The 25,201-nt window shown below is 36.1% G+C and overlaps 1 protein-coding gene across 2 annotated transcripts in view; it reads right to left on the bottom strand.

The window, feature by feature from the left end:
• Positions 1–1,764: 1,764 nt before the first annotated feature.
• Positions 1,765–25,201, bottom strand: part of CRISPLD1 (cysteine rich secretory protein LCCL domain containing 1) — a 35,985-nt gene continuing 12,548 nt past the window's right edge. For both annotated transcript variants that reach the window (XM_065668466.1, XM_065668467.1), the window contains 13 exons: positions 19,661–19,779; positions 19,401–19,533; positions 17,773–17,888; positions 16,772–16,872; positions 15,503–15,682; positions 15,350–15,410; positions 15,159–15,225; positions 14,307–14,437; positions 10,544–10,587; positions 10,385–10,457; positions 8,170–8,245; positions 5,082–5,212; positions 1,765–3,260 (listed from right to left, as the gene is read on the bottom strand). In XM_065668466.1, the coding sequence (XP_065524538.1) occupies positions 3,209–3,260; positions 5,082–5,212; positions 8,170–8,245; positions 10,385–10,457; positions 10,544–10,587; positions 14,307–14,437; positions 15,159–15,225; positions 15,350–15,410; positions 15,503–15,682; positions 16,772–16,872; positions 17,773–17,888; positions 19,401–19,533; positions 19,661–19,779 (1,284 nt within the window). In that variant the 3' untranslated portion in view covers positions 1,765–3,208. The remainder of the gene's footprint in view (positions 3,261–5,081; positions 5,213–8,169; positions 8,246–10,384; positions 10,458–10,543; positions 10,588–14,306; positions 14,438–15,158; positions 15,226–15,349; positions 15,411–15,502; positions 15,683–16,771; positions 16,873–17,772; positions 17,889–19,400; positions 19,534–19,660; positions 19,780–25,201) is intronic.

Genomic DNA, 25,201 nt, shown 5'->3' with positions numbered 1-25,201 from the left:
GTTACTTTCTGCTAATTTTTTTTCATTAGACTTCAACAAGTTTTCTGATACTGCAAATGAGTGCAAGTTCCTACTCATCTGGTCTTTGTGTGAATTAGTTTTGACCATCTGGCATACAGTTGCTTCTGGTGCAGACAAAAATACCAGTGTGTAGGTCCCAGTCTACAACTGCTTAGAAATGTCTACTCACTGACTCATTACTTACAGTAAATACATGACAGAATTTCTCATAAAGCTGATGCTGGCTGGAATATATTATAACAGAATAGCATCATTGCATGTGGAAAGGCAACAGGAGTCCAAAATTTATACAACAGATGTGGAGAGAAAGAATTGCTTGCCTCTCATTATTCATGTCACTGTGCTGCTTATAGAGCTGCTCACACCAACCATCCACACACACTGATGTTAGCCCCCACTTCTCCTCCCAAAAAGAACTAACTTGGTTGTTAAAGCACCAAGGATCCACCCCTGCCCCCTTGCACAGGAACTCCCAGCAAACGTAGTTTGGACTTTACAGATGAGAGAGGACAAGAAGCAAAGATATACAGAACAAAAAGGTATCAGGAACAAATGTGGGGAAAAGGGAGAATTTTGGTGCAGCAACTCTTTCTGCATGGGACTCCACTCACCCACCTAGCAAAAGTGAGGAAGGTGTGCTTATGACTGAAGGTGTGACTGTCTTGGTCTTTTCCTCAGCCCAGGCTCTGACCTTGCCAAAGAAAGGCATTCACTCTACTGCCTGGTCATCAGAGCCAGGCTCTGCAGCACCTTACAGGCTTCCCATGGGCTTCTGAGGCAACCGCTGGGACCACGGGCCAGGCAGGGGACATGGAGAGCTGCTGGATGGCAAGGCCAGGATGCAAGAAAGTGTCTTGCCTGTGTGGAACACTACTGCAGCAGTTACACTGTTTTTTTTTACAAATGTCTCCCTCAGCAGTTCTTCATGGCCTTAATCTCAGCCTTTACTCCATTTTATGTTCTGACAATCCCAGCTGTAGGTACTGCAAGGCCTTTCTGTGTTACTGCCTTGGCGCTTTCAAGAAAAGGAGATACAAGTCTACCTCAAGCCTTTGACAAAGATTCCTACCACAGTCAAGGACTGCTTGCACTTTGCTTTCAATTCTTCAGAACAGTTAATGACAGTATTGCAAAACCTATATAAAGCTTCTTTCAATGGCCCTCTGCCACCACCTGCAAAAAAATGGGTTATACATCAAAGACTCCTTTTCTCCCTCATCAATTAAACAGATTTTCCACATGGGACCCTCAAGTTGACCATGAGTCTTATGAAGCAAAAAAAGCACGTGTAATATAAAAATCTGCTTCTTCCCAACAAATATAGGTAGGAATGTTTGCACACCACAACAGGATAGAGCTGCACAGAATAAAAGGTGGTGAATTTTTTATAATCACTTATGACACAGCATTAAATATCCCATTAAAATGAGATAGCAATCTGTTCCTAAAGACCTTGGTCAGGACTTGAAAAAAATGAGCAGAAGATTTATCCATGAAATCCCCAATGTAATGAATGGAAGTTATGTGCCTAAATTGACTTTACAGCTTTTAGAACTTCAGATTATGTCTACGGGTTGGTCCTACACTTGCAATGTTTAGGTCAGAAAAAGCAGATTTTGGATGCCTGTTACTTTTGTCTTATTGAGGCAGGACAAATAATCCAAAAATAAATGCTGTCAAAGGTACTCTTACTATGTAAATTAATTTTATTCAAAACAGACTAAAAAATCTAACAAAGCTTGCCTAACTACATGAGGTAGTACATGTAGCAAAACAGAAAGCAGAATATAGTATTCTGAAATAGAAAGAATGTGAATAAGTTTACAAGTTTGAAGGAAATAAATTCAACAACAGAAACAAAATATACCAAAAATAAAGTTTAACAGCTTTTCAGTTTTAAAGCACCAATACACTTTTCATAGAAAGAAACAGTATCATCACTACACGTTCTTCATATACCATAATATGGTAAAATTAATGCACAGGGCTGTTCACCATAAATGAATTTTTTTAAATGATGAAGCAACAAATGACATAATAGTCACTGGGCTCCGTACCACTATACTTCCTGGCCTGCAGGAGTATTTGCCAGGTCATAAGGAGCAAGACTAGCCTTTGTTTTTTGAACATTTACCCTCATATTAATGTACAGTATATGGATACCATGCACAGCTTAAGGCTTCAAGCGTGCAATTTTTATGTGTACAATTCTACATTTTTGATGCAAATCAATTTAGGCAAATTGAAGGAATTACATGGCAAAAATAAAGCATGTATACGTGCAGAACTGCATTGCAGAACGGATGGCTTATTCCTTAATTTCAGGTTACTCAGTATGAAAATTTTCTCAGATCTTTCAAGATTATGTATATCTATCTTTCACTTTCCCATTCCAAGACAGATCTGTGAAGGACTGGGCTATAATGAATCGGTTATTCAAACTAAAGAGCTTAGCAGCATCAAATAGACATTTACGAACATATTTCAGAAATAATAAACATGAATGATCCAGTCTAATAAAAATATTTTTGTGCGAAACATGCTAATATGACCCAGGACTTCCCTATATTTTATATTTTCCATTTTATTTCAAAATAGGTGTTTGTACTTGTCATGATTAGTGTGAAATTGAAAACAGTCTATCTCTTCGTTTGTGCTTGCACAGCTAATGCTACGGTAAATCATCAAAAAGTTATATATATATTTATTTTACTTTGAGGCATGATTTATTTTATTGAATTATTTGGATGGCTTCATTTATGTACATTGGAAATAAAAACTCAGACCTCCCTATGGTGTAGCTTTAAGGTCATTGTTAGTGGCATATATAAAGCACCATAGAATAATATATTCAGATGAAGAAAACAAAGGACATTTATGAGTTATGAATTAACTGTATAGGAGTAACTGCTAAGAAAATATAGCAATCTTTAACACAGGATTCCAAATATTGTTATATATCATTATAGATTTTAAAATGAATTTTTCTCCCATGTTTACTTTTACAGATTTTTTTCATTAAGATATATATATGTAATTTAAACTTTTTGGTGGAAAGCAGTATACATCTTCTGTACAATAATGTTACAGCTTTATACAAATTTTAGGAATGATAAGAAATGGTCTTCATTGCTCTCTTCTAAGTGCTCTGTTTTCACTTGCCTGTTTTACATTTTACTTGCCAGACTCAAACAACAGCAAATACTCTGAATGCCTTGCTTCCTGGAGGATTCTGTAAACTGAAACATAAAAACATGCCTGATGTTATTTTTAAGACTGCAACACTCCAATGACATTTCCTTTTAATTGTTAAAGACAGTTCTAGAATCCTGCGACTCTTCTTGTGACTACTCATAACCTCAGCTAAGAATTAAAAAAAAAAGTTACAAATAAAAATTAATTTTTTTTCCAAGCAGTTTATTATAAACAAGTAATAGCATAAAAGAATTCAAGTGATCCTTTATGATGAGATTTTCATTTAAAGAATAATGCTCTATAAAACAAAATGCTAAAAAAAGGTTTTTAGGAAGAAGAGAAGCCATCTATCTTATACTCACTATTCTAATAACTATATTCAGAGAGCGCTTGCAGACCTAAAAGAATCACTTGTTAGTTGCTTATATGATGAACAGATTTGTATACAGAATTAATATTTTACAAAAACAAGGAAATTCTTCTGAATGAAGATCTGATTTCAAAAGAAATGAAACTGAAGAACTCTACTACAATGAAATTTCGTTAGAATAAATATTTTTTTGTCTTACAAACTGAACTAGTATATCACATTTAATGTGCCATTGTTTTCTCCTTTGCAAACTCTGTCTGAGGCATATCTGGGAACAAAAGGGAAATGGAGGTGAAAGTAAGGAAGGGCACAATGAAACAGGTTGACTGCAAGGGCATTAGAATGAAACCATCATTTGAAACTTGCATGGGACTGTTTCCCAAACCGCTGATGTTCCTAACTTTACCCAAATAGTAAACTACAATAAATGACTAAATTTGCATCTCTTTTCCCACCTACATCTCTACTCAATAAGGAGATTAATATGGAGAACAAAAGTGTCAGTAAGGAAGCTCTCTTTCCGAGGTAACTGGAGGGTCATTGGGAAAGGTCAAAGAATATGTAAAATTAAGTCATTCACTAAGCAAAGGAAATCTGTATTTCAGAAGTTTCCAGGCCTGTTGAAAGGTTTGAGGGAAAGAGGCAACACATTCTCCCACCCTCAATGAAAAATAAGAAAAAAATACTCTTTCCCTACTTTCAAGTTCTCTACAGAAACTTTGAGGTTTCTTCTCACTCAAATTTCTTGGAAAGCCTACAGTTTTAGAAGCAACAATCACTCCCAATTTCACAGGACTAAAAGACTGGTGCAAGAGGGATTTTTTAAAAATGTAATTTCTCTTTCTTCCTTTACAACCTGGAGAACTCTTTCGGGGTTTAATTTAGCCTGCAGCATGCACCATTCATTATCATCAGAGAATGCAATACACAGCATCATCTCCATGTCTTTCAGAAAAACACTGTTAAAAATAGTTAAACCATTAAACAAAAAAGTTTGAATGATAGCAAATGTCGTAGTGGATTATAATGCTTTTTAATATTATTTATGATTCAGGCCCACTAATTCAATACTATGGAAATCACTAATGAATTTCATCATGAACCTGCATTAGCTCTTAGTAGCTACCTATTGCAGATCCTCTAACTTGGACAGAATAAATCACCAATGTTAATTTAAAAAACATCCCAAAGAAATCAAAGGCAATTTGCTTATCAAATATGTTAGTTGCAACAGAACCAGCAAAGTAAACAAGAGAGTTATTTTATATCATAAGCAGCTTTCTAGAGTAATGATTTATGAGCTTAGAGGAGGCAGGCAGCTCTGGTACCACAGCTTCTCCAAAGTCACCACAACTATTACACAAGCTCTGTAAATCACCCATGTTGGCCTATTTGTTTTCTAGCACTGCCCAGGTACAAACAGACACAAAGCAAGACTTTGTAAATCTTACTAAGGTGAAGATTAAAATGTAATCTTTGAAACTGGGCTCTGTACCTTTCTGAATATATCCCATTTTGAAAGGAAGCGACGTACACCTTTCTTTTGTCGACTGGCATAACATCAACATAACCACCCTGGTTGCGGACTACACCAGCATGTACTGCTGCCCGGCAGATACTGGATATCTAAGAAAGAATGAGGAGAAGATTAGTTTTCATTCATCCTTTTATTTTAAAATTGTTTAGAAGAAACTAATAAAGACATTTAAACCAAATTCTAGGAAACATAAAATAATTACATTTATTGCATGATTGGTTTTATTAATCTTACAGTATTTAGACTTGTTTCATAGGAAATAGGCCAGTTTATAGGAATACAGACATTGCCTCTTCAAAGATCTCCTAAAAAATCATTTATTTCAGACTGTTTCAGTTCAAAGATCAGGGACAAGTTTGAATTCTTGAGCCTTCCAATGAAAGGCTCTATCAGCCTTCACTTCAACAGCAGAGAGGCAGTGAACTCCAAACCTTAGTCAATTGTTATAGAACAGGAGATTCAGTTTAATCCCCAGCCAAAGCTGAACAGGAGAACTGTAGAAGAGCAAAGGCACATGCAGTTATGTTTCTAGGAGAATGTCCTACCCCAAAGGTGAGGGACTGACTGAAATAATTCCTTCTTTAGGTACATTACCAAAAGATAGGCTCCTATTCATATAGGTGGACACATAAAGACAGATTTTAAGTAGAGACAGGCTGAGAAAGTTGGGGCTGTTCAGAGACCTCATAGCAGCCTTCCAGTACCTGAAGGGGGCCTAGAGGGATGCTGGGGAGGGACTCTTCGTCAGGGACTGTAGTGACAGGACAAGGGGTAACGGGTTAAAACTTAAACAGGGGAAGTTTAGACTCTATATAAGGAGGAAGTTCTTTCCTGTTAGGGTGGTGAGGCACTGGAATCGGTTGCCCAGGGAGGCTGTGAGTGCTCCATCCCTGGCAGTGTTCAAGACCAGGCTGGATGAAGCCTTGGGTGGGATGGTTTAGTGTGAGGTGTCCCTGCCTATGGCAGGGGGGCTGGAATGAGATGATCTTGAAGTCCTTTCCAACCCTAACTATTCTATTATTCTATGATTCTATGATATATGCATACATGCGTACATACATACATTTATATATATACATATGCATTTTTGAAAAAAGGAATTTGCAGGAATGTCACAAAAAAAACCCATCTGTTTTGTGGACTCAATCCAGTAGATCACGAACTGCAATTTCAAACACATTTTCTATGACATGGGTAAAAGAATTCTCTGTATTTATGAACAAACCTGACTGTGAATACACGAAAACATGAAGAAGAGGACACACATTAAACAAATATTCTCTGTAAGTACTTTACCTGAAACTAGTTCAGTAACATATAATAATGCACAAAATACCCAGTTATATTATTTAGTGAAAATTTCAATTAGAAGTCTCTTCGTTTTAAAATAATTTAAATGTTAGCTACAAAGAAACATTGCGGAAAATTGCATAATGCTGATATCATCAATGGAAACTACTGTACAGATACAGGTAGGACACATCTGTCTATATCTTGAGCTAGATGCCCTAGAACCCTTCTGTAGGAAATGTAGAGGAATAGACATCTATTAGGCAATTCACCTCATACTGAAGCAGACACTCTGAAAAGGTCAAACAAATCCTGCGCTGCAGATGCTTTTATCTCCTTTACCACTACCCTGTATGTACTGCAAGCTACTGTCAGTATAACTTAGACAGGCACCACCAATGTAGCTACCTACCCTTGACAGCATCTGAAGTTGGTAAGCTGACTCCCATCCCTGGTTTCTTACCTGTATTATGTCCATTTTTTCCTAAAAGCAGTATGGCTGCACACATTTCTATACAATGGAGATGAATAATGAGATAGTACATCTAAAATTATTTTAAAGCATAACTTTATAATACTAATGAAAGTCATCTGAGACTTCTCAAACCACAGCAAATACATATTCTGAGATATTCTCTTCTGTAAGTTAAACAGAAATGAGTCATCTTTCCCCTACAACAAAATCTTTTCTAACTCACTGGGAAACTTTGGCTGTAGCCTTTGATTGCAATCACTGAGCTGAAAGAAAATAGTCTTCCACAAAATGGGCTTTCATTTGAACCTGTTTTCATTGCCCCTCTTATTCACATTAAGGACCAAGTTCCACATGCACAAATCAATTATCTTCCTGAATTGGAAGTACTTCTGAAACATTCAACAACATTTGTGGACAAGAGTGTTTTCAGGACAACTTACCCAGGTAACCTAACAGACATTAGTTAATTTCAAAATAATGGTGAATAAATATTTGCAGATTATTTTCACACATTTCAAAGTGATGGACAGTAGAGAAAATAACCATCTGACCCTGCTGGTTGCCACACTATGACAGTTGAAAGACAGTTAAAACATACAATATACTAGCAGAAAAGTAAACTGTGCTCTCTGCCACTGCATCCTGGCTTCTCCATAGAGAGATGACATAGGAGAGGCATAAAAAAGAATTCTCCCTTCATTCTTTCTACTCACTTCAGAACTAAATATAGAAAGGACAGGAGAAGAAAGTTGACTAGTAGACAGAATGACAAAAAAACCCCAACAAAACCAAAACCAAAAAAACCCAGTATTAGTCTGCTAAAATAATATGACAGTGTGAGATACTTTCCACAAATATATCAAAATCCTGCTGCAAATATTTAGCTATCTGCACAGTTAAGAAATATCCAAAATTTTGAGATGTAGACATTTATTCTCAGATTATAATTTTTTTTTTGGTTACTTTAATCTGACAGAAGTTTTGGTTGCATTAGGGTCTAAAGAGAAAAAGTTTAAATGAGTATACACTGCCAATACTGAAGAAGTTCAAAATATAGGTCCGGAGACTACTGAAGTTTTCAAATAACTTCCTGTATCTTCAGCAGCTAAGTACTAAGTTAAATTGAGAGCCTTTGAAAAAGAATTTTTGAGAATACTGTGTAAAAAATGAGGATATGGAGGAGAACCGGATATCTATATTATATCTTATTATCTTTACATTATAGCTTTTCACAGGGTTTTATATTTTATTACATACTACAGTGTAACTCACTATACTTACATCAGAATAAATTCGTGTTCCAATTACACGAGCATAGTGTGGATTTGCCTGCATACAGTTGCGAGGACAATACACCCTGGAATATCAAAAATAAACCACACACAGTTAGAAAGAATGATATTGGAATACTACTACATCATATTTAACATCAGCATTATTGAGTATAAATCAAGTCGATGCATACCCCTTTCCTGGGATAGAGGTTGGACTTGATTATCTTAGAAGTCTTTTTCAACCTTGCTGATTCTATGGTTGTACACATATGGGTCTACGCCAAGGCTAAAAGGCTGCTAGCTTTCAAGGTTTTGACAATACAGGTGAAAGCATTGCTGATGTAAGTTGTAGTTTGTAATGAACTGCTTGAAAACATATTTCTGTTTTCAGACAGGTCAGGTCTTCTTCCCTTTCAATTAGCAGATCGTGTTTATGTTCAACATACGTGAGGCCAGTAGACAAGGCAGTGAGAAGAAAGGCTCTTCCCTTTTATATTATTGTTTCTACAGCATCCTATATAAATTGCTCATGTGCATACCTTCTCAGGAGAGGCAGATCTGAATGAGGACCTGCTATGATGTTGATGTAGTGATGAAAGACAATTTAGGAACTTAAAATGAGGGTCAGCACTTGGTACCTGTGGCTAAACTGAAAAACTCTGGAAAGTAATGAGATTCCTGGCTGATTCTAGGATATCAGAAAGCTATTGAAAAAAAACTGTCTTTAGTCAACTGCATATTGTTAACCTTTGAGAAAACTCTCCGATTCATGCCTGATACAGCTCCAAAATGCACAGTAAAACCATGTGAAATGCTAACAGTAGTATAGAAGGCATCAAGCATCTTATTTGGTAATTCCAATATTGCTCCAAGGAATAAGTCAGCTCTAGGACTACTCTGAGCTCTTTCGTTTGAAAAATGGGTCATGCCCTAATGGCTAATGCCCACACTCCAATCAATATGTCGCCCCACTTGGGCATGCTACCGTCTTACCAGATGGGTAACTCAAACAGGCTAATGCAACTAGGAAAAAGATTTTTGTCAGAAGGAAGCAAGATGTCAGAGGCCTTCTGAAGGCCTGCTGATTAATGATTAAGGCATGAGAGGGAAAAATGAGGTTGTGCACTTGATGCCATAGCTGATTACTGCTTGAAACTACGCAGACTACATTTTCACAATTAACTTAAGTGCATTCACAGAATCTTGAATGAATTACTGTTGCTATCAAATTCCTTCAGCTGATGCATCAGAATTAGTAATTCTTAACCTTATTTTTATTTTCAGATTTTCTTAAAGATAGACCTTATTTTGCCCTTAATTAAGCTAGTTTTAGTTTTTAATGAAGAAAAAAAGATCGAATCATGAGATTGTACCCATCTATTCCTGCATTCCACTCCTTTGCTTACTTCTCCATACCTTCCAGCAAGAAACCTAGGAGTCATAGCGAAACACCAAACAAGTCCATGGACTCAAGTGCTACATGAAGGGATGTTTTCCTAGCAGTTCTGGCTTTGTACCTGCTTCCTGTATTGGCTGCAGGATTGCAATCCTGTGGATATCTCCAGCTTAGCTTGCAGTAAATCATGCTATAGTGTATTTACCTTTGACTCATCTATGGTTTTAAGAACTGTTACCGATTTCCTTCCTCCAAACATTGTGGCACAGGCTCCTTTCAAAGAGTTAAAATGTAGGCTTCAAAGTAACGGTACATCAATTAAAAATGTTAACTGATTTGCAGACCACACCTTACCTTAAATATACATACTTCACATTTTTTGCAAAGATATTTGCTCACTCTATCCTCCAGAACTCCCAAACAAATGGATAACTTCTATGATAAATACCTGTATCATATCTTTTTATTTTATCGGGTTTACAGACAAACAAACTGAAATAAAGGGTATTTTGCCTAATATGCACAGATATAATAGTGCTCAACAAAACACAAAAAGGAATTTTTCTTTGCAGTCTATAGTCTTACCAACGATGATTTCACTAAGATTTGCCAAGGGATATTTATGGGTAAAAGACAGATTCTCCAAATACAAAAAGCCTGCAGATCACCTGTACCTACCTGGCCTTCTATTTAGACCAAGGAACAAAATACCAGTAAACCATTTTACAGCTACTTTTCCCACTTTTATCAATGAAAACTACAGATAATAAGAAACTGACAGAAAATATGTCAGCACTTTATATTAACAAAAATCAGAGAATTTCACCTTGGACAGTGTGAGGCTGGTTTTTGAAATGGGCATAGTTGTTCCACTGTTGTTTCACAGGTGATAGCTTGAACTGAAGAAAGTAAAACAGAAACAAATAAATGTGTGATATTTAGAAAAAACAAAGTAGTACTGAGTTTATAGGAAATAAATGCTAACCTGTTACTTTAGAGACAGTGAAGGAGTTAGCAGACTGGTATTTTCTGAAGAAGAAAAAATAGTCAATAAATAATGTATCTCATTGGTTCCTTTAAATAGAAGAATTTTGATTAGAGAATCTAAAAATCAGCTCAAGACATTGTTCCAAGTAAGTTTTACTCACTGCACTCCCTCTCACCAGTTGCGAATCTATTTATTGCAATGACACATTTACTTTGTACTCCCAGTGAATCTGAAAACCAGGAATGCATGTTAAAGTCTTTCAGTAATTGAATCTGCTAAGAGATTAAGTGTGCTAGGAGCAAATTATGCAATCCATTTGTCCTTCAAAATGTAGCAACCAAAATCTGTGATTGGTCAGAAGCATCCATCTATCAGAAGAGATCATTCACTTCCCCCTAAAGGCACATTCTTACTAACAGCTCCAACACTTAAAACAGTTTCTCCTAGCAGTCTTTTTGAAAAAAATAATAAAATTTTACTTTTGGATCCTGTGTCTATGTTAAATTATCACCAGTATCATGAAAACCCCAGTATAACAGTACCTACAGAGGGCCTACAAGAGGGATTTTTTACAAGGGCATGCAGTGATAGAACAAGGAGTAACGACTTTAAACTGAATGATGGTAGATTTATATTTGATATAAGGAAGAAACTCTTTACTGTGAGGGTGGTGAGGCACTGGCACAGGTTGCCCAGAGAAGCTGTGGCTGCCCCATCCCTGGCAGTGTTCAAGGCCAGGCTGGACAGGGTTTTGAGCAACCTGGTCTAGTGGAAAGTGTCTGCCCATGGCAGGGGAGCTGGAACTAAATGATCATTAAGGTCCTTTCCAACCCAAACCATTCCACTTTTCTATGATAAAACACAACAGTCTGTTTTTCTCAGTAATTATGTGCTACCTGGATGTATCCATTTCCTGTTACTATAAAAAAAATCAGGTATACTCTTTCTGTTGTGAGAATTTATGAACACTTCTATTTCACAACTTCTTCTCTTCTGTTTTCCTCCTCTTTTACTTCTCTTTTAGCTCGTTGGATATGCCTCCGATTCTAGTGTTTTTCATCTGTAACAAGGAAGCTGGTGGTGCTTTTGGCACTCATGAAGTCATTGATTATTAAAAAACACCCCAAACAAACCAAACCAACCAACAAAAAAAGCCAACAACAAAACACCCCAACCCCCCAAAAAAACCAAACCACAAAACCCCAAGGAAATTATTCCCTATCCACCTTTGCAGCAAATTACTGACGCGTGCTCCGCAGCATGGTGATTTGCTTTCAGAAACTGTTTGCTTGCATTGGTTTATTTAGTTGTACAGTCCACCAATTTCACATTTGCTCATTTAGTGGCTTCCAACACGCTTTCACTGAGTTAGCTCAAATTTCCGTTGCCCTTGCATTGTCAAACACTGATTCTATCTTTGATTAGTTTGTTGTAATACTATTAAAAATGTAAAAATATAAATCAAAGGAGCTGAAGATTAGGAGACCTGTTGTATGTTGCACTGGTATTACATTTTCTGTCTTTCCGTTCTGCAATATGCATTATTCATTGAATTGATATGCAGTTTATGCATGGCTCCATCTAGAGACACTAGTGAGAGCCCGCTAGATGCAAGGTATCACTGGCCTTATTGATGGGCCTTTTGAAGGTTGAAACTTTGGTAAATCATCCTTATTTATCCCAAACCTTTGGTTTACAGATTGAATTATGAAACTGATGCCTGATCATAAAACATTGTAAATTGACTCTAAAAGGTAATATGCTAAATACTATAGGACATTAATGAAGAATTACACCATCCTTTTGCACACATAGCAGCAGGAATTTCCCGACATACGTTTATAGATAGGAAGGTACAGATTTGGTCCTTGAACAGCCTTTTGTGTATGCCATCTATTTTTAATTTTTTTTTTTTTTTGCAACATCTGAATCACAGAACAAAACCAGTAATGTTCAGCAATGACAAGATTAACCATGCCCATAGCAAACAAACCCAAGTGTTAACACCTTGTTCTGAATTCCAGCTCTCAGAGGATAGGTGCTAAATACACTCTGTAGACCAAACACTCAATACAGTTTTGCTTCATACAGCACAGAAATACAGAGATTTCAAGTGATGGGAAATCAATTCCTTCTAGCTTCATGATTTTCTACAGTTTAACTACTCCTACATTTGTTAGAAAGCTGGCTCCTAATATGTTAGTATTGATATAATCAAGATTTACTTCTCTTTTTTTCTCACAGCATTGAAAAAAAAGAGATTTGTGTGTGTCTTCATTTCTAGAGGAAGTAATTTAAACCACAGTCAGATCATCAGACGACACAAAGAAACAGATTGATATCAATAATTTAAGTGCTACCCAGGTAGCCCAAACTATAGGCCACTGAATTTAGTCTACCTGGTCAGTGTGTTTCTCTGTATCCTGGCTTAGGTAAATCTGTTGAAAAGAGAAATTATGACAAGTGTCATAGTATGTGGCATTTGTTGCACGTGAGAGCATAGCCTCTGATGATTACATATCTCCTTATCCTTGTTTTCACACCTGAGCCAAATACATCAGCAAAATTATGTTTTTTCTTAGGTAAATATTACTCCTACATTAACTGTTATATACATACTATTATTACATACATACTAATGATAGACAGAAATAAGGACAGTAATGTACAGCTCTGCAGAATATATTAAAACATAGTGAAGTGTAATTTGGAAATCCTGATAATATCTTAGATTTAAACATACAGATACTGATGTTGTCCCATCACAGGATGATTACATATGGAAACAGGCAAGTATTCACTTCTACGCCCTTTTTTCACTCGTTTTCCTTTTAGCATGTCAACAAGTATTTGGATCTGTTTCTGTACACCTGTCTTAAGGCAAGCACCTGAACGATGTAGTACACTTCCAAATGAGGCTTCCACAGTATGCAGTATTATTTCACCACTGGCCTAAGCAGAAATTGTGTAAAATACTGGAGCACAATATGTAAATTGTGGAACTGTGATGAAACTATCAAACATATTGGAAGAGTTATATTATGTACTTGGCTCATACCATTCATATGCATGGTGCCCACGGTCCAACCTTGGAAATATTACCAGCTTTGTCCAAAACAAAGCCACTTCAGTGACAATATAGAATCACAGAATAGTTAGGTTTGGAAAGGACCTTAAGATCATCTAGTTCCAACTCCCCTGCCATGGGCAGGGACCCCTCACACTAAACCATGTCATCCAAGGCTCTGTCCAACCTGGATTTGAACACCGCCAGAGATAGAGCATTCACAACTTCCTTGGGCAACCCATTCCAGTGCCTCACCACCCCTACAGTAAAGAACTTCTTCCTTATATCCAGTCTAAAATTCACCCGTTTAAGTTTTAACCCATTACCCCTTGTCTTATCACTACAGTCCCTAAAGAAGAGTCCCTTGTTTTCTACGATAAATATATACACATAAAAAATCAATTAATTTAATCCTTCAAATACTGAGAATATTTCTACAAATACTAACTTACTGCCCAAGTGATTTTGATAATCATTTCACCTTCTTTCATATCATGACTGCATCACTTTTCTGCCCATCATTAAACACTAGGCTGAAGTTTCAGAATAGATACAATACCTGCATATTCACGTGCCCTTTTACAGCATTCTTTAGGATAAAAAGTATGAATAAAATGCTATTACTGTGAAATATTTTGTATGAAATACAGACGAACAGGTGAAAAACTTTCCACATATTTTAAGAAAACTTACCCAATTGACTGAACGCCATTTCTGTAAGACTTGATAAAGTAATTTTTCCTTCCTTGCCTAGTGACATCAACCCAACCACCTTCATTATCTAGAATGCCATAATGTATGGCAGCTTTGCAAATACTGGATTGCTGAAAAACAGAGCAAGAAAAACAGTTCCACGTCAGACAAAGCCACTATTTTACTTTGAAATTTCTTTGTGAAAAACCAACCAACTAACAAACCAACCCCCACCCCCACAAAAAAACAAAACAAAAAAAAAAAAACCCCACAACAAAACACCAAAATCCCCCAGGGTTTAACCACAATGTGTCATTAAAACCTTGGTAGATAGCCTAATAAGCTTGACACTGTCTATGTAGGTATTATTTCAGACAAAGAAAATACCACTTTGCCTCTACTTGGAGACAAACTATACTCATTTCTGGTATACTTGTTCACAACAGCTATTACTTCCTACACTGTTTTTCTAGTTCTACAGAAAAAAATTACATATTTTCAGCTACCATTAAGCTTACACAAGTAGGCCTATCTTTCTTACTCAAATAATTTATGAGTGCACCCACAAATTGCTGCAGCATCTTCACATATTTACATGCAAATATGTAGACACAAAAAAATCTACTTCTGTCATGTATAAGAAGTATAAAATATATCTGGACAATATACACAGAACAGCAGATGCAAACTTAGACCATCTGATGTGATCTTAAACATTTGGTGTAGGCTTTATTTTTGGTAAATATTGATTTCTTCAAAATCCATTTTTAATATGTTTTTAACCAGCATTCCAACAGAGAGATATTTCATTAAACATTCTACTGGTGTGGAATCTAATTTTAAAATATTTACCATTTCATAATGTACACTTCCAATAACTTTGGCTTTGCTATCCAAACAGCCAGCAGGACATTCATACCTAAGAAAATAAAATACAACTTGGTCTAAAATCCTGGGATTACAAAAAGGGGAAATATTCCAGCTCACGAACAAATAGAGCTTTTAAAATAATCTCAGAATGACAACTGTAAAATTTACCATACCTATTGCAAGTTGTTCCTTTGCACTGATCTCTTAGCCTTACTTCACATGAAACAATCTGAGCTAAAACAAGCAAAAAGCAATTTCACTGCAATGAATTTGGTACTATGTAATTCAAATCTGTTGACCGCTTGCAAATCAGGTAAATTCCTTACACATTTGCTGTGTGCTTATTACTTCATTTTTCTCACTGTCATCAGTGCCTGTGGAGCCTGAAGGTGAATGAGCTCTTGGCCGGCTTTGTGTTGTTGCATCCTGGGCTTTGGATCGCTGCCGTTCAATCTCATTGGTTTCCTCTTCTGGTTCATGGGGAGAATAAGACCTTTCTGAATCATCTGTTTCAGAAAACAGGAAAGAAAATTAAAAAAAAATCTCAGGAAAAAAGAAATCAGTGTTTGTGGAATGTAAATCCTTTACCATGTTTTGGTAACATGGCTTTGTCCTCATAAAAAGGTGGATGAATAAAGCAAGAAAAGTAAGGAAAATTTTCTACTGTTTCATAAGATTAAGACCTCAAAATTAATCACACATCTCAAGTATTTCTAATGTTAACAAAAGTTAGTTTTTTATTTCTAGTACACGCAGCACAACTGAAGTATGAAAATGCTCTTAACACTCCTGTTTTAGTATCTTTATGCCATAAGAAAAGCCAAAGAACAAATATGGCATCTCTATTACACAATTGTAAGAGTTCTACCAAGCTCATAGATAACTTGTAATTAAAGAAGCTGGTTTCATAAAAACATACATCTGAAAATTAAGCCTTCTATTCAAACATAATGAAAATAATTTTTAAATACTCATCACTGAATCTAAATATCTCGCTTAAGCAAAACCATAAGGAAGGTATTTTGTCACACTCATCCAGCTCTTATGGTCTATATGAACTTTCAAAAGTTATTAAGAAGACCTGCAAGACTACTTGTACACATGGTAAACAAACAAAAAAAGCAGCTTCATTATATTTTGTGTTTCAATCCTCTAAAGTATGAAAATTGTAAGAAGTTAATAATCATCCCAGCTGACGTTTTAATTAGTAATATCTTCTAGTCTTGTTCTTGATATTCTTATAGTAATGCACATGGCTACATGCCTGAGATAACATTTGCCTATAAACAAATGACTGCACAGGCTCTCACTATAATTACAGAAAGGCAGAGACAGTCTACATGTCTGTGTACTAAAAGCCCTCAATCAGCATTTAAATCATCAGGAGTTCAGCATACTCCATTCCCTCTGGTGAGGCTCAGCCTCACATATCATAATTACATGATCTCATTCATCATAGAAAAAGTAGGCCCCTACCAGGTCTTTGGGAACATGCATAATGTATTCTATTCCACTAGGCATAATGAGGAAAGACGGCAAAATAAAGGTTGCATTTCTCTTCCCATTTATAGTTGTACTGTTGAAATAGAACATACCTTTGTAACAAAGATTTTCTCTGCAACCTCCTCCAAAACTAGGGGGACAAGCAGAACAAGGACGGCCAGGTTTATAAGGAGCATGACCCCACCAGTTACCCCTTTACACAAACAAACAAAAAAATAATTAGCAAAACATGGCTTAATAAATAAATATATTAACATTAAACTGCATTTAGTATGTGGACAAATGATGAAAACCAGCAGACACTTAGACTGTAACTTTGCTTTGATATTCCCAAGTAACAAGTGACAGTATGAGAGGAAATGGCCTCAAGCTGTACCGGGAAGGTTTAGACTGGATATTAGGAAAAATTTCTTTACCGAAAGGGCTGTCAAGCATTGGAAGAGGCTGTCCAGGGAAGGGGTTGAGTTCCCATCCCTGGAGGTATTTAAAAGGTGTGTAGCTGTGGCACTTAGGGACATGGTTCAGAGGTGGACTCGGCAGTGCTAGGTTTACAGTTGAACTTGTTGATCAGCAGGGTCTTTTCCAACCTAAATGATTCTCTGATTCTATGATTCTATACAAAATGCACATGAAGTAATTAAAAAGTCCATGCAGCAAAATCTGAAGTACTGCCATAAACTGCTGTTAAAATCCTTTTATTTATGCTGTTAAAATCTTTGGCATAGCACCTTAAGACTAAACTCCCCAACTACATGAGCTCAGGCTCTGCTTTCCTAAAAGGAATATCCTACAGAATTTTATCTTAACCATGGGCTTCATGTTACACATTCCTTAAAGTCACACTGGGGAGACAGATACATTTATTTTTCAGACAAATACCACACAAAGATTTCTGATGTTGGATGCTAAAACACAGGCCACAAAACTGAAAATCAGAGGAGTGTTTGTGCAGGCATAAGCTGCATTTGGAAACATGCTCTACTTTGTAAGAGTACAAAAACCAGAAAACCCAGACTGATTTACTTTCAGATTTCCTGTATTTTTGTGAAGTATCTTGCCCCCTCAAGATATTTTTGGGTGTCAGCCTACTTACTTAGGAGAGTAATTGCATACAAGATAGACTGCTTTTGGCCAAATCTGCCCCCAGATGTTCATGTTGTGACACAAATTAATTGCACAACCAATTCTGCTACTTGTAGCCCAAACAACCTATGGAAAAATGAAAGAGAAATATATGTGAAAACCAAAGCTGATTAACATAAAATCAAAACTGTCTCTCAACTTCAACATACAAAACTCAAATCACAAAAGTGATGTTAAATTCAACTCTGTTATAAATGGGTTGAAGTGACCTAATTACAACTGTCAAAAGGCCATTCGGTTATACCCTTGTTAGAAAGAAAACCTTTCCGTTCATAAAAATCACATACCTCTCATTTCACATAAATGGTCTAAGCACGTATTTGAAAGTGTAGCAAAATATTTACAAAACATGATCTGAAAAACTGATTCTTGGAATTACATTAATAGATAATAATGTGTTAGAAGTTAGGTTCCTATATCTTGGAGCTCTCAGTACAATCTAAGGACCCAGGAGGGGTTTAGGTTGGTTAGACTGACAGAACAGATGTTTGTCAGCAATGAAAGCAGGTAACATAAATGATAAAGCTATTCAGAGAAACCACTAATAAACCAGAAAGACTCAATACTCTGATTTTAAATTAATATGCTTTCATGTCATTGTAATCTAATGTGGTTGTGCTCCTTTATTCATCTCTTGAAACAATTTTCACTGCAGATCTCAAAATAATCTGAATTACAAAGTCTGTAAGGTTAAAATTAAGACAAATATGACAGGTGGTAAATTTGTATTAATTCAAGATAAGACAACTATGTAGTTTCAGCAAGACTTAGGAATTGATAGAGATAGGTACTGTGAAGAATTAGTACCATAAAGAACCATATATATGTATCGCAGATTTGTCATGCAGTTGATAAGTGTAATTACAGGTATTTTTACAGAAATGGTAAATAAATACATGGAGGTATTTTTGTCTTAAAACTACCTACAATTGTAAATTGCTCAAGTAAACAAAATAAATATTTTAAAATTAATCATTTTGAAGTTTTCTAATATTATATTGAAAATTATATGTGGATCATGTACTTCCAATTCACTGAAAATATGACTGCTTCCCCTCTGGAAAAATTCAGGCTAGGCATGCAGATTTCAGAATTGCCAAATAAAATGGTTCTTAAGCAATTTAAAAATCTTGCTAAGGTTAAAGCAACATGTTAAAAAAACTGTTGTTCGAGCTGAGGAATTCACCTAAGAAAACCTTTTTTCTCTTTTTAAAATGTGTGTTTCTTCAGCATACTACAGAAAGAAGTACTGACATACCAGCAACAGAGACTAGATTCTATAAAGTGCACTGAGCAGTAATACTCAGTTCAACAACAGGGCTTATGAGCTTTTTCCTTAATCCTATTAAGGAAGTGGCATTTATGAGGATGGAATCTAAAGATTTGTATGATAACCCTACTCTATGTCACGGCTACCCAATGCTTGTAACTATGGAGTCGAATAAACAAGCCCCATTTGTGCTTTAGTGCTATGGTATATGATGCAAGTTTAATGTTCTACATTGTCATACAGTAACATAACTGGAAGTCTTGACCACTCTTTTCCATAGCTGAGAAAACCCAAACCCATCTACATACCTGTGTGTAATGTGTACAAACAGGACCAGAGCATTTGTAAGGACAATATGGGTTGCATTCATGAGGATGGGGATACGTGAAATCTCTCACTTCATCATACCATGCTTGGACATGAAATGTTGGAGGTCTGTACCTATGAAAGCCAGCAGTAGTCTATTAGATCATTCAAAAGTTGTAGCTTCTATTATTCCCCCTTTAAGTAACAAGCAAATTTTGTTAGATTTCTAAAAAATATAGTATGAAACAGTATCTCAAACTACCTTCCCCAGTGTGCACCTAAATTCTGTCCAATTGATGGAAGAAGGCTTGCAGGCCCATGCTCCCACAGGCAGGTTTCAGCCCATGATTCTGCAGATCTCTCCAGTTCTGTGTCCCATGTCTGAAATTTGAAAGGAAAGAAACGTACATCTTCTTAGAAATATGTATCTCCTACTTTAAAACAACAAAACAGCATTGTCTGGTTTTGAAGCCTCTGTTACCAGCCAGGGCAGAGGAATAAATAAAAGAGTAAGACTTGACAATTGTATGGAAATTTGTGTTACATAAGAAAGAAAAAACATTTTCACCAGAAGAAAAAAAAAAGTTTCAGTCCCTTCACAGCAGTTCCTTTAGAAAGCATGCGAAGCAATGCTGCAATGAATAAAGCACAAATATGAAACTGAAAGCCTTAGTTCAACTTTCCAAGCTAAATTAAGTGCATTTTCTGTCTTGTGAGAGTTCTTTTTAGTAATAGGTACTTTTCTTAGCCAAAAGGGTGTTATCCAGCACACTTTGAACATAAGGCTTTATTTCCTTTAAACCAACAGTTTATCTGAAAGTGATTTTCTCTCCCTCTTCTGTAATCAGCTTTTGTTGAAATAATATAGCACAAACACAAAATGTGAAAAACAGAGTAAGACTGTCGCCAATTTGAGTTTTATGACAGATTGGCAGAAAAGGCATTCGTGTTAGCAAGAGGCATGCTTAGGACAAGTTAAAGATTGTGAATTATTGTTTCTCAAAATTGCTTATTCTTATTCTTTTATTCTTAAGGGACATGGAAGAATAGGCTTATAGCTGAAAGGCAAATGAAAGTTTATTTCTTTTAAAAGCATACTACAAATGTACTCCTACTGCAATAAATTGTACAATATTATGTATGCACATTTTCACTGTGCTAAGCTGCGGTTTGCTCAAAGTGGTCCCTCCGGTGCAAAGTATCCATACCACTGCTGGACTTTTAATAGATACAGTTTCTAGATACTTGACCATTTGATATCAATGCTCAGGTTAGCAAACTGAAACACTTCCAGGAAGGAAACACTTTTCCTGATAGAACCTCAATTACTTCATCATAAGTTCAGACTGAATTTCTTAGAAAGCGACTGTTATCTAAATCAACATTAATTCAGTATTTCCAAAACCAACTCTCCATGCAGACACTGAAGATCATGTCTAAGCCAAAGAATACACAAACATAAAAGACAAATTCCATGCGCTAGAATTTATTTTTCTAATTATTTTGACATGCAGTTTCTCCCCTTATTAATCAGATTACTCATTAAAAATAAATATATCCTTGGTTATGCAAGACCATGATTATGTAAAGACTTTAATATAACTCAGTTTAATCCTAGCATATCTGCTGTTGCTTCTCTTCTTCAGAAGTCTCTCATGCATTGAATTCAATTTTGTCTTATTAATATCATCAGCAGTTAAAAAATGTATAGGGTCCATTTTGACTCACAAAATGCAACATTTATTTTGACAGCATTACTCTAGCATGTAATAATGACACAATAAAGCTTTTAACAAGCATATGGATACAAACCCCACTGACTTTAAACAGTAGGAATATTCTGTTCACCCTACTGGGCCAGTATTTCAGTGTCGTAAGACACAGCATTCTTTAATCTCGTTAAGAAAATATTCTAATCTTAAATCAGAAAGTTTTATATGACAGTCTGTAGAAATCTTTTCCCTTTCTTTGTCTCACCATTATTAATAGTTCTTCTTTCTATTGTACCCACTGTAAAAACCATCAAGATTAGCACACTTTTCCACATGTATTTTTGTTTTATAAATGATAGTACAATTGCTTCAACATTCTGCAATACAATCATGAGACTGTAACATTTTGAAATAAAAGCCACTATAGTTTGTCTTTGCTGAATATATTATATGACGCTGTCGGATTAAAATCCTGTAATACTTAGATTTAGCTCTGAATACGAACAAGTCATAAAGTCAGGATATTTCCCAAACAACTGCTCTTTAAAAATGGTTTTACCAACCAGGCACTGAAATACAGATCTAAGGTAAATTAGACTTACATTAGACCAAAATATGGGCACCTGCTCATTTTTAGAAATTCCTGCCTCCAAAGCCAGCTAAAATTTCTTGTAGCTCTTATAAATCTCAGAATACCACAATCTATTCTCTGGTAAAGCATTCCCCTAAGTTTTCAACTCTTAAAACAGCAGTTGGGGTTAAACAAATTGTACTGTTGTGTTGGGTGTTTTTCTCCACACAACTTTCAAAATATTTTATGCAGCTATTTCAAAGTAAAATAATGAGTTTTTGAAGTTAAGCTAGGCAGTCAATGGTAGCTGCTTGAATCAGCTCCTCAAGCTCGTGAAGTAGTTACCTTTAACAAAATTTTCCTTTAAAGAATGATGATAGCTATGCATGACAGAGCCTTCCAGAACTCTGCAAGAATAGCTTTTTGATGAAAAACTTAAATTCAATCTTCCTGACAGATGAGCACCCACACTCCAAGGTACTGTTGTCTTTCAAAAAGCTTCTTCTGCTTCCCTGCCTTCACACACACTATGAAATATTGTCCTTACTTCCCTCTGCTTTGCCTAGCCAGAGATAAGCACAATTCCAAGTTTCTAGTCCACAACCTCTGCTGCAGTAAAGAAATAATCTTCATGACTAAGTAGATGGAATGCAGCAAAGCTCTTTGCACAAAGCAGAGCAGGAGATAATATCAACAATGAGACTGGGGTATTTGGGTATTTTTACCCATTGCAGTCATTCCTGACTGCACAAAAGGTTAGTGCATCAGCCAAGAGGAGCCGACTCCATTTTTTTTAAGAATGGGTATATGCGCACAAGATTATATCAGGTAGGAATCTGCACAAGTAATTAAGCGAAAAAGGTCATAGCTTAAGGCTCACCATGAAGTAATCACCTTATTTCTTTTTACATTAAGAGTTTTAATTTGTCCCATTAGTGCTTTCTGTGGTTTTTATTTACTACTGTTTATGGTGAAGTGAGCCTCATCATAGTGCACTTTCCTTGTAGCAGATTCATTATTGATTCTGCTCTGGTGTCCATTAAGACAGTGATAACATCATCCTTCCTTGATCACTGTGTCCATCATTATGACAGGCCTAATGACAGCAACTTCACAGAGACATCAGTTTATGACATATATGAAAGAACAACAGGAAAGAATGAAGCAATGGGAATGTTAGAGCTCAACTAATCACAATTTTTGGTAGTTTTCATTAAACGCAAAAGAATATTATTCTCCAATAGATAAAACCAAATTTTGTTTCAATTGAAATTTTTCAATTTTCCTTTCTCTAATCAGACTTTAAAAGTATTATAATAGGCTAGACAAATGTTGTTCATTGGTGCTAATCTAAAACAGCTTTAGCTAATCTTTGTAACACTGGAGAAAGAGTCTGATTTTTAAAAATTGAGTAATTCATATTTCAGTACCTTTGTAAAATGACTGTGATACTATTTCATGGGATCTGTTTCATATATCAGAATTTAAATTTAGGAATGAAAAGACAAGTTATATTTTTATAAAAAATACAATACAAAATTTCAAAGCATACATTTCATGCACTCATTTAAGTTTAATCACCTAAAATTTTGATAAGAAATTGTGAAAAAGTTTTATGATAAAAATAATCAGAAATCTTACTAAATAGTTGCTGCTGTATAAGGATTGAACTAACCCAGTCATACTGCACAACTCAAACACACAGTATCAACAAATAACCCCAAACTGCAACATGTTCTGAGACATGAATCAGATGTCAAAAGCCTTGCATATATGTATTTTGGGTTTGCAGCAAATGATGCGACTTGTCTTGCTTTCCTCCTCAATTCACACACCACACAACCAAGTCAGCTATCCATGGAATTTTCTCTCTGTGCCATAGAGGAAAGGACCCATTCATTTATTCTTCAGCCTTTAACACCTAACCCCCTTATTTTTAGTGTCACACAGAAAAACCACCTGACATGGATGCCATGCACGTACAGCTAGCACAGTCTGTCGTAAGAAAAAACTACTATTATCCTGCCAGCCAATGCTTAATTTGATCCATTTTTTTCAGATGAGGTCATGAAACCTACAGTACGATTTACCATTGTTTCTTCTTCAAGACTATGTTAGAGTTTAAAAGTACTCAAATAGAGATGAAATATAGATACAGAACGGAATATAATAATATCTCCCTAGTTATGGCCAGGTCCATAAACTTGTAAAACTGTTAAATGACTTGTAAAAGCCGTGAATGTGTGACTTGCAAGATAAAGTCTGCAGACTGCAGTTGTAAGAAGTTAAATTGTTATACACATACAGTTAGCTGTGAAAGCTGAAATTAGGAAATATTCAAAGCCTAAGTATGATATAGAAAGGAAATAAAATAATGGGATCAACTTTTCACAGAATGAAATTTCACTTTTTAAATTTATATACGCAGAAGGTTAGAAAGCACTGAACCAAAGGCTATCTTGAAAATTTTAAGTTGAGAAAATGTAGTTTATAAGACAGAAAGCTCTATTTGTAATGATAATCCTGTATTCAATAGTATCATGGAAGAAACTATGGAACTGAAGAGACTGTAGTGCACAAAATGGTGTAGCATATACCATTTTCTTAGTTTTGAATATCGTCGTGGTTTAAGCCCAGACACACAGCTCATTCATACACTCCCCCCACCCTTCTTCCCACCACTCCTGGAGGGATGAGGAGGAGAATCAAAAGAATGTAACTCACACAGGCTGAGATAAGAGCAGTCCAGTAACTAAGGTATAACACAAACCACAACTCCTACCACCAATGATAATAATCATAAGGGAAATAACAAGGGGAGAGAACACGATACCACCCGACGACCGATAATACCCAGCCCGACCCGAGCAGTGATCTAGCCCTTCCAGGTAACTCTCAGTTACATCCTGGGCATGACGTGCTGGGGTATGGAATACCTCTTTGGCTAACTTGGGTCAGGTGTCCTGTCTCTGCTTCCTCCTGGCTTCCCCTCCTCCTTGGCAGAGCATGAGGCTCAGAAAGTCCTTGGTCAGCCTAAACATTTGAGCAGCAACTAAAAACATCGGTGTTACCAGTACTGTTCCCAGGCCGAAAGTCAAAACCACAGCACTGCACCAGCTACTAAGAAGGAGAAAAAATAACTGCTACTGCTGAACCCAGGACAGATATGTATTGATCTGTACCTGTCTTGCCCTCCGGTGTCCAAAGTACAACATGAAATTCTCAAAAAAGGTGCAGATGTAAACTTGCTCAACATGAGAGGGAGGGAAAAAAAGGTACGTAATTAGGTAGCTACGACCACTCTGACATCATGATAATGGATGAGCAAAAAAACCTCCTTCTCTTTTCTCCTCATGTCTGCAATAGCTGTCTACTAGAGGAAGTAGTCTCTTCTCATTGCAAGGTAACATGTTTTGGTCTTTACAGTTAGCATCATCCACATATACAAACCAAGGGTCAAGGCTCAGTGCTGCTCAAGACTTAATTTTATCATGTACTCTGAAGAGTCTACCACTCACAA

This window comes from Lathamus discolor, chromosome 2 (assembly GCF_037157495.1).
Source record: "Lathamus discolor isolate bLatDis1 chromosome 2, bLatDis1.hap1, whole genome shotgun sequence".
Classification (NCBI taxonomy): Eukaryota; Metazoa; Chordata; class Aves; order Psittaciformes; family Psittacidae; genus Lathamus; species Lathamus discolor.
Note: the sequence above shows the minus strand (reverse complement) of the source record. Positions and strands in the feature narration are given on the sequence as shown.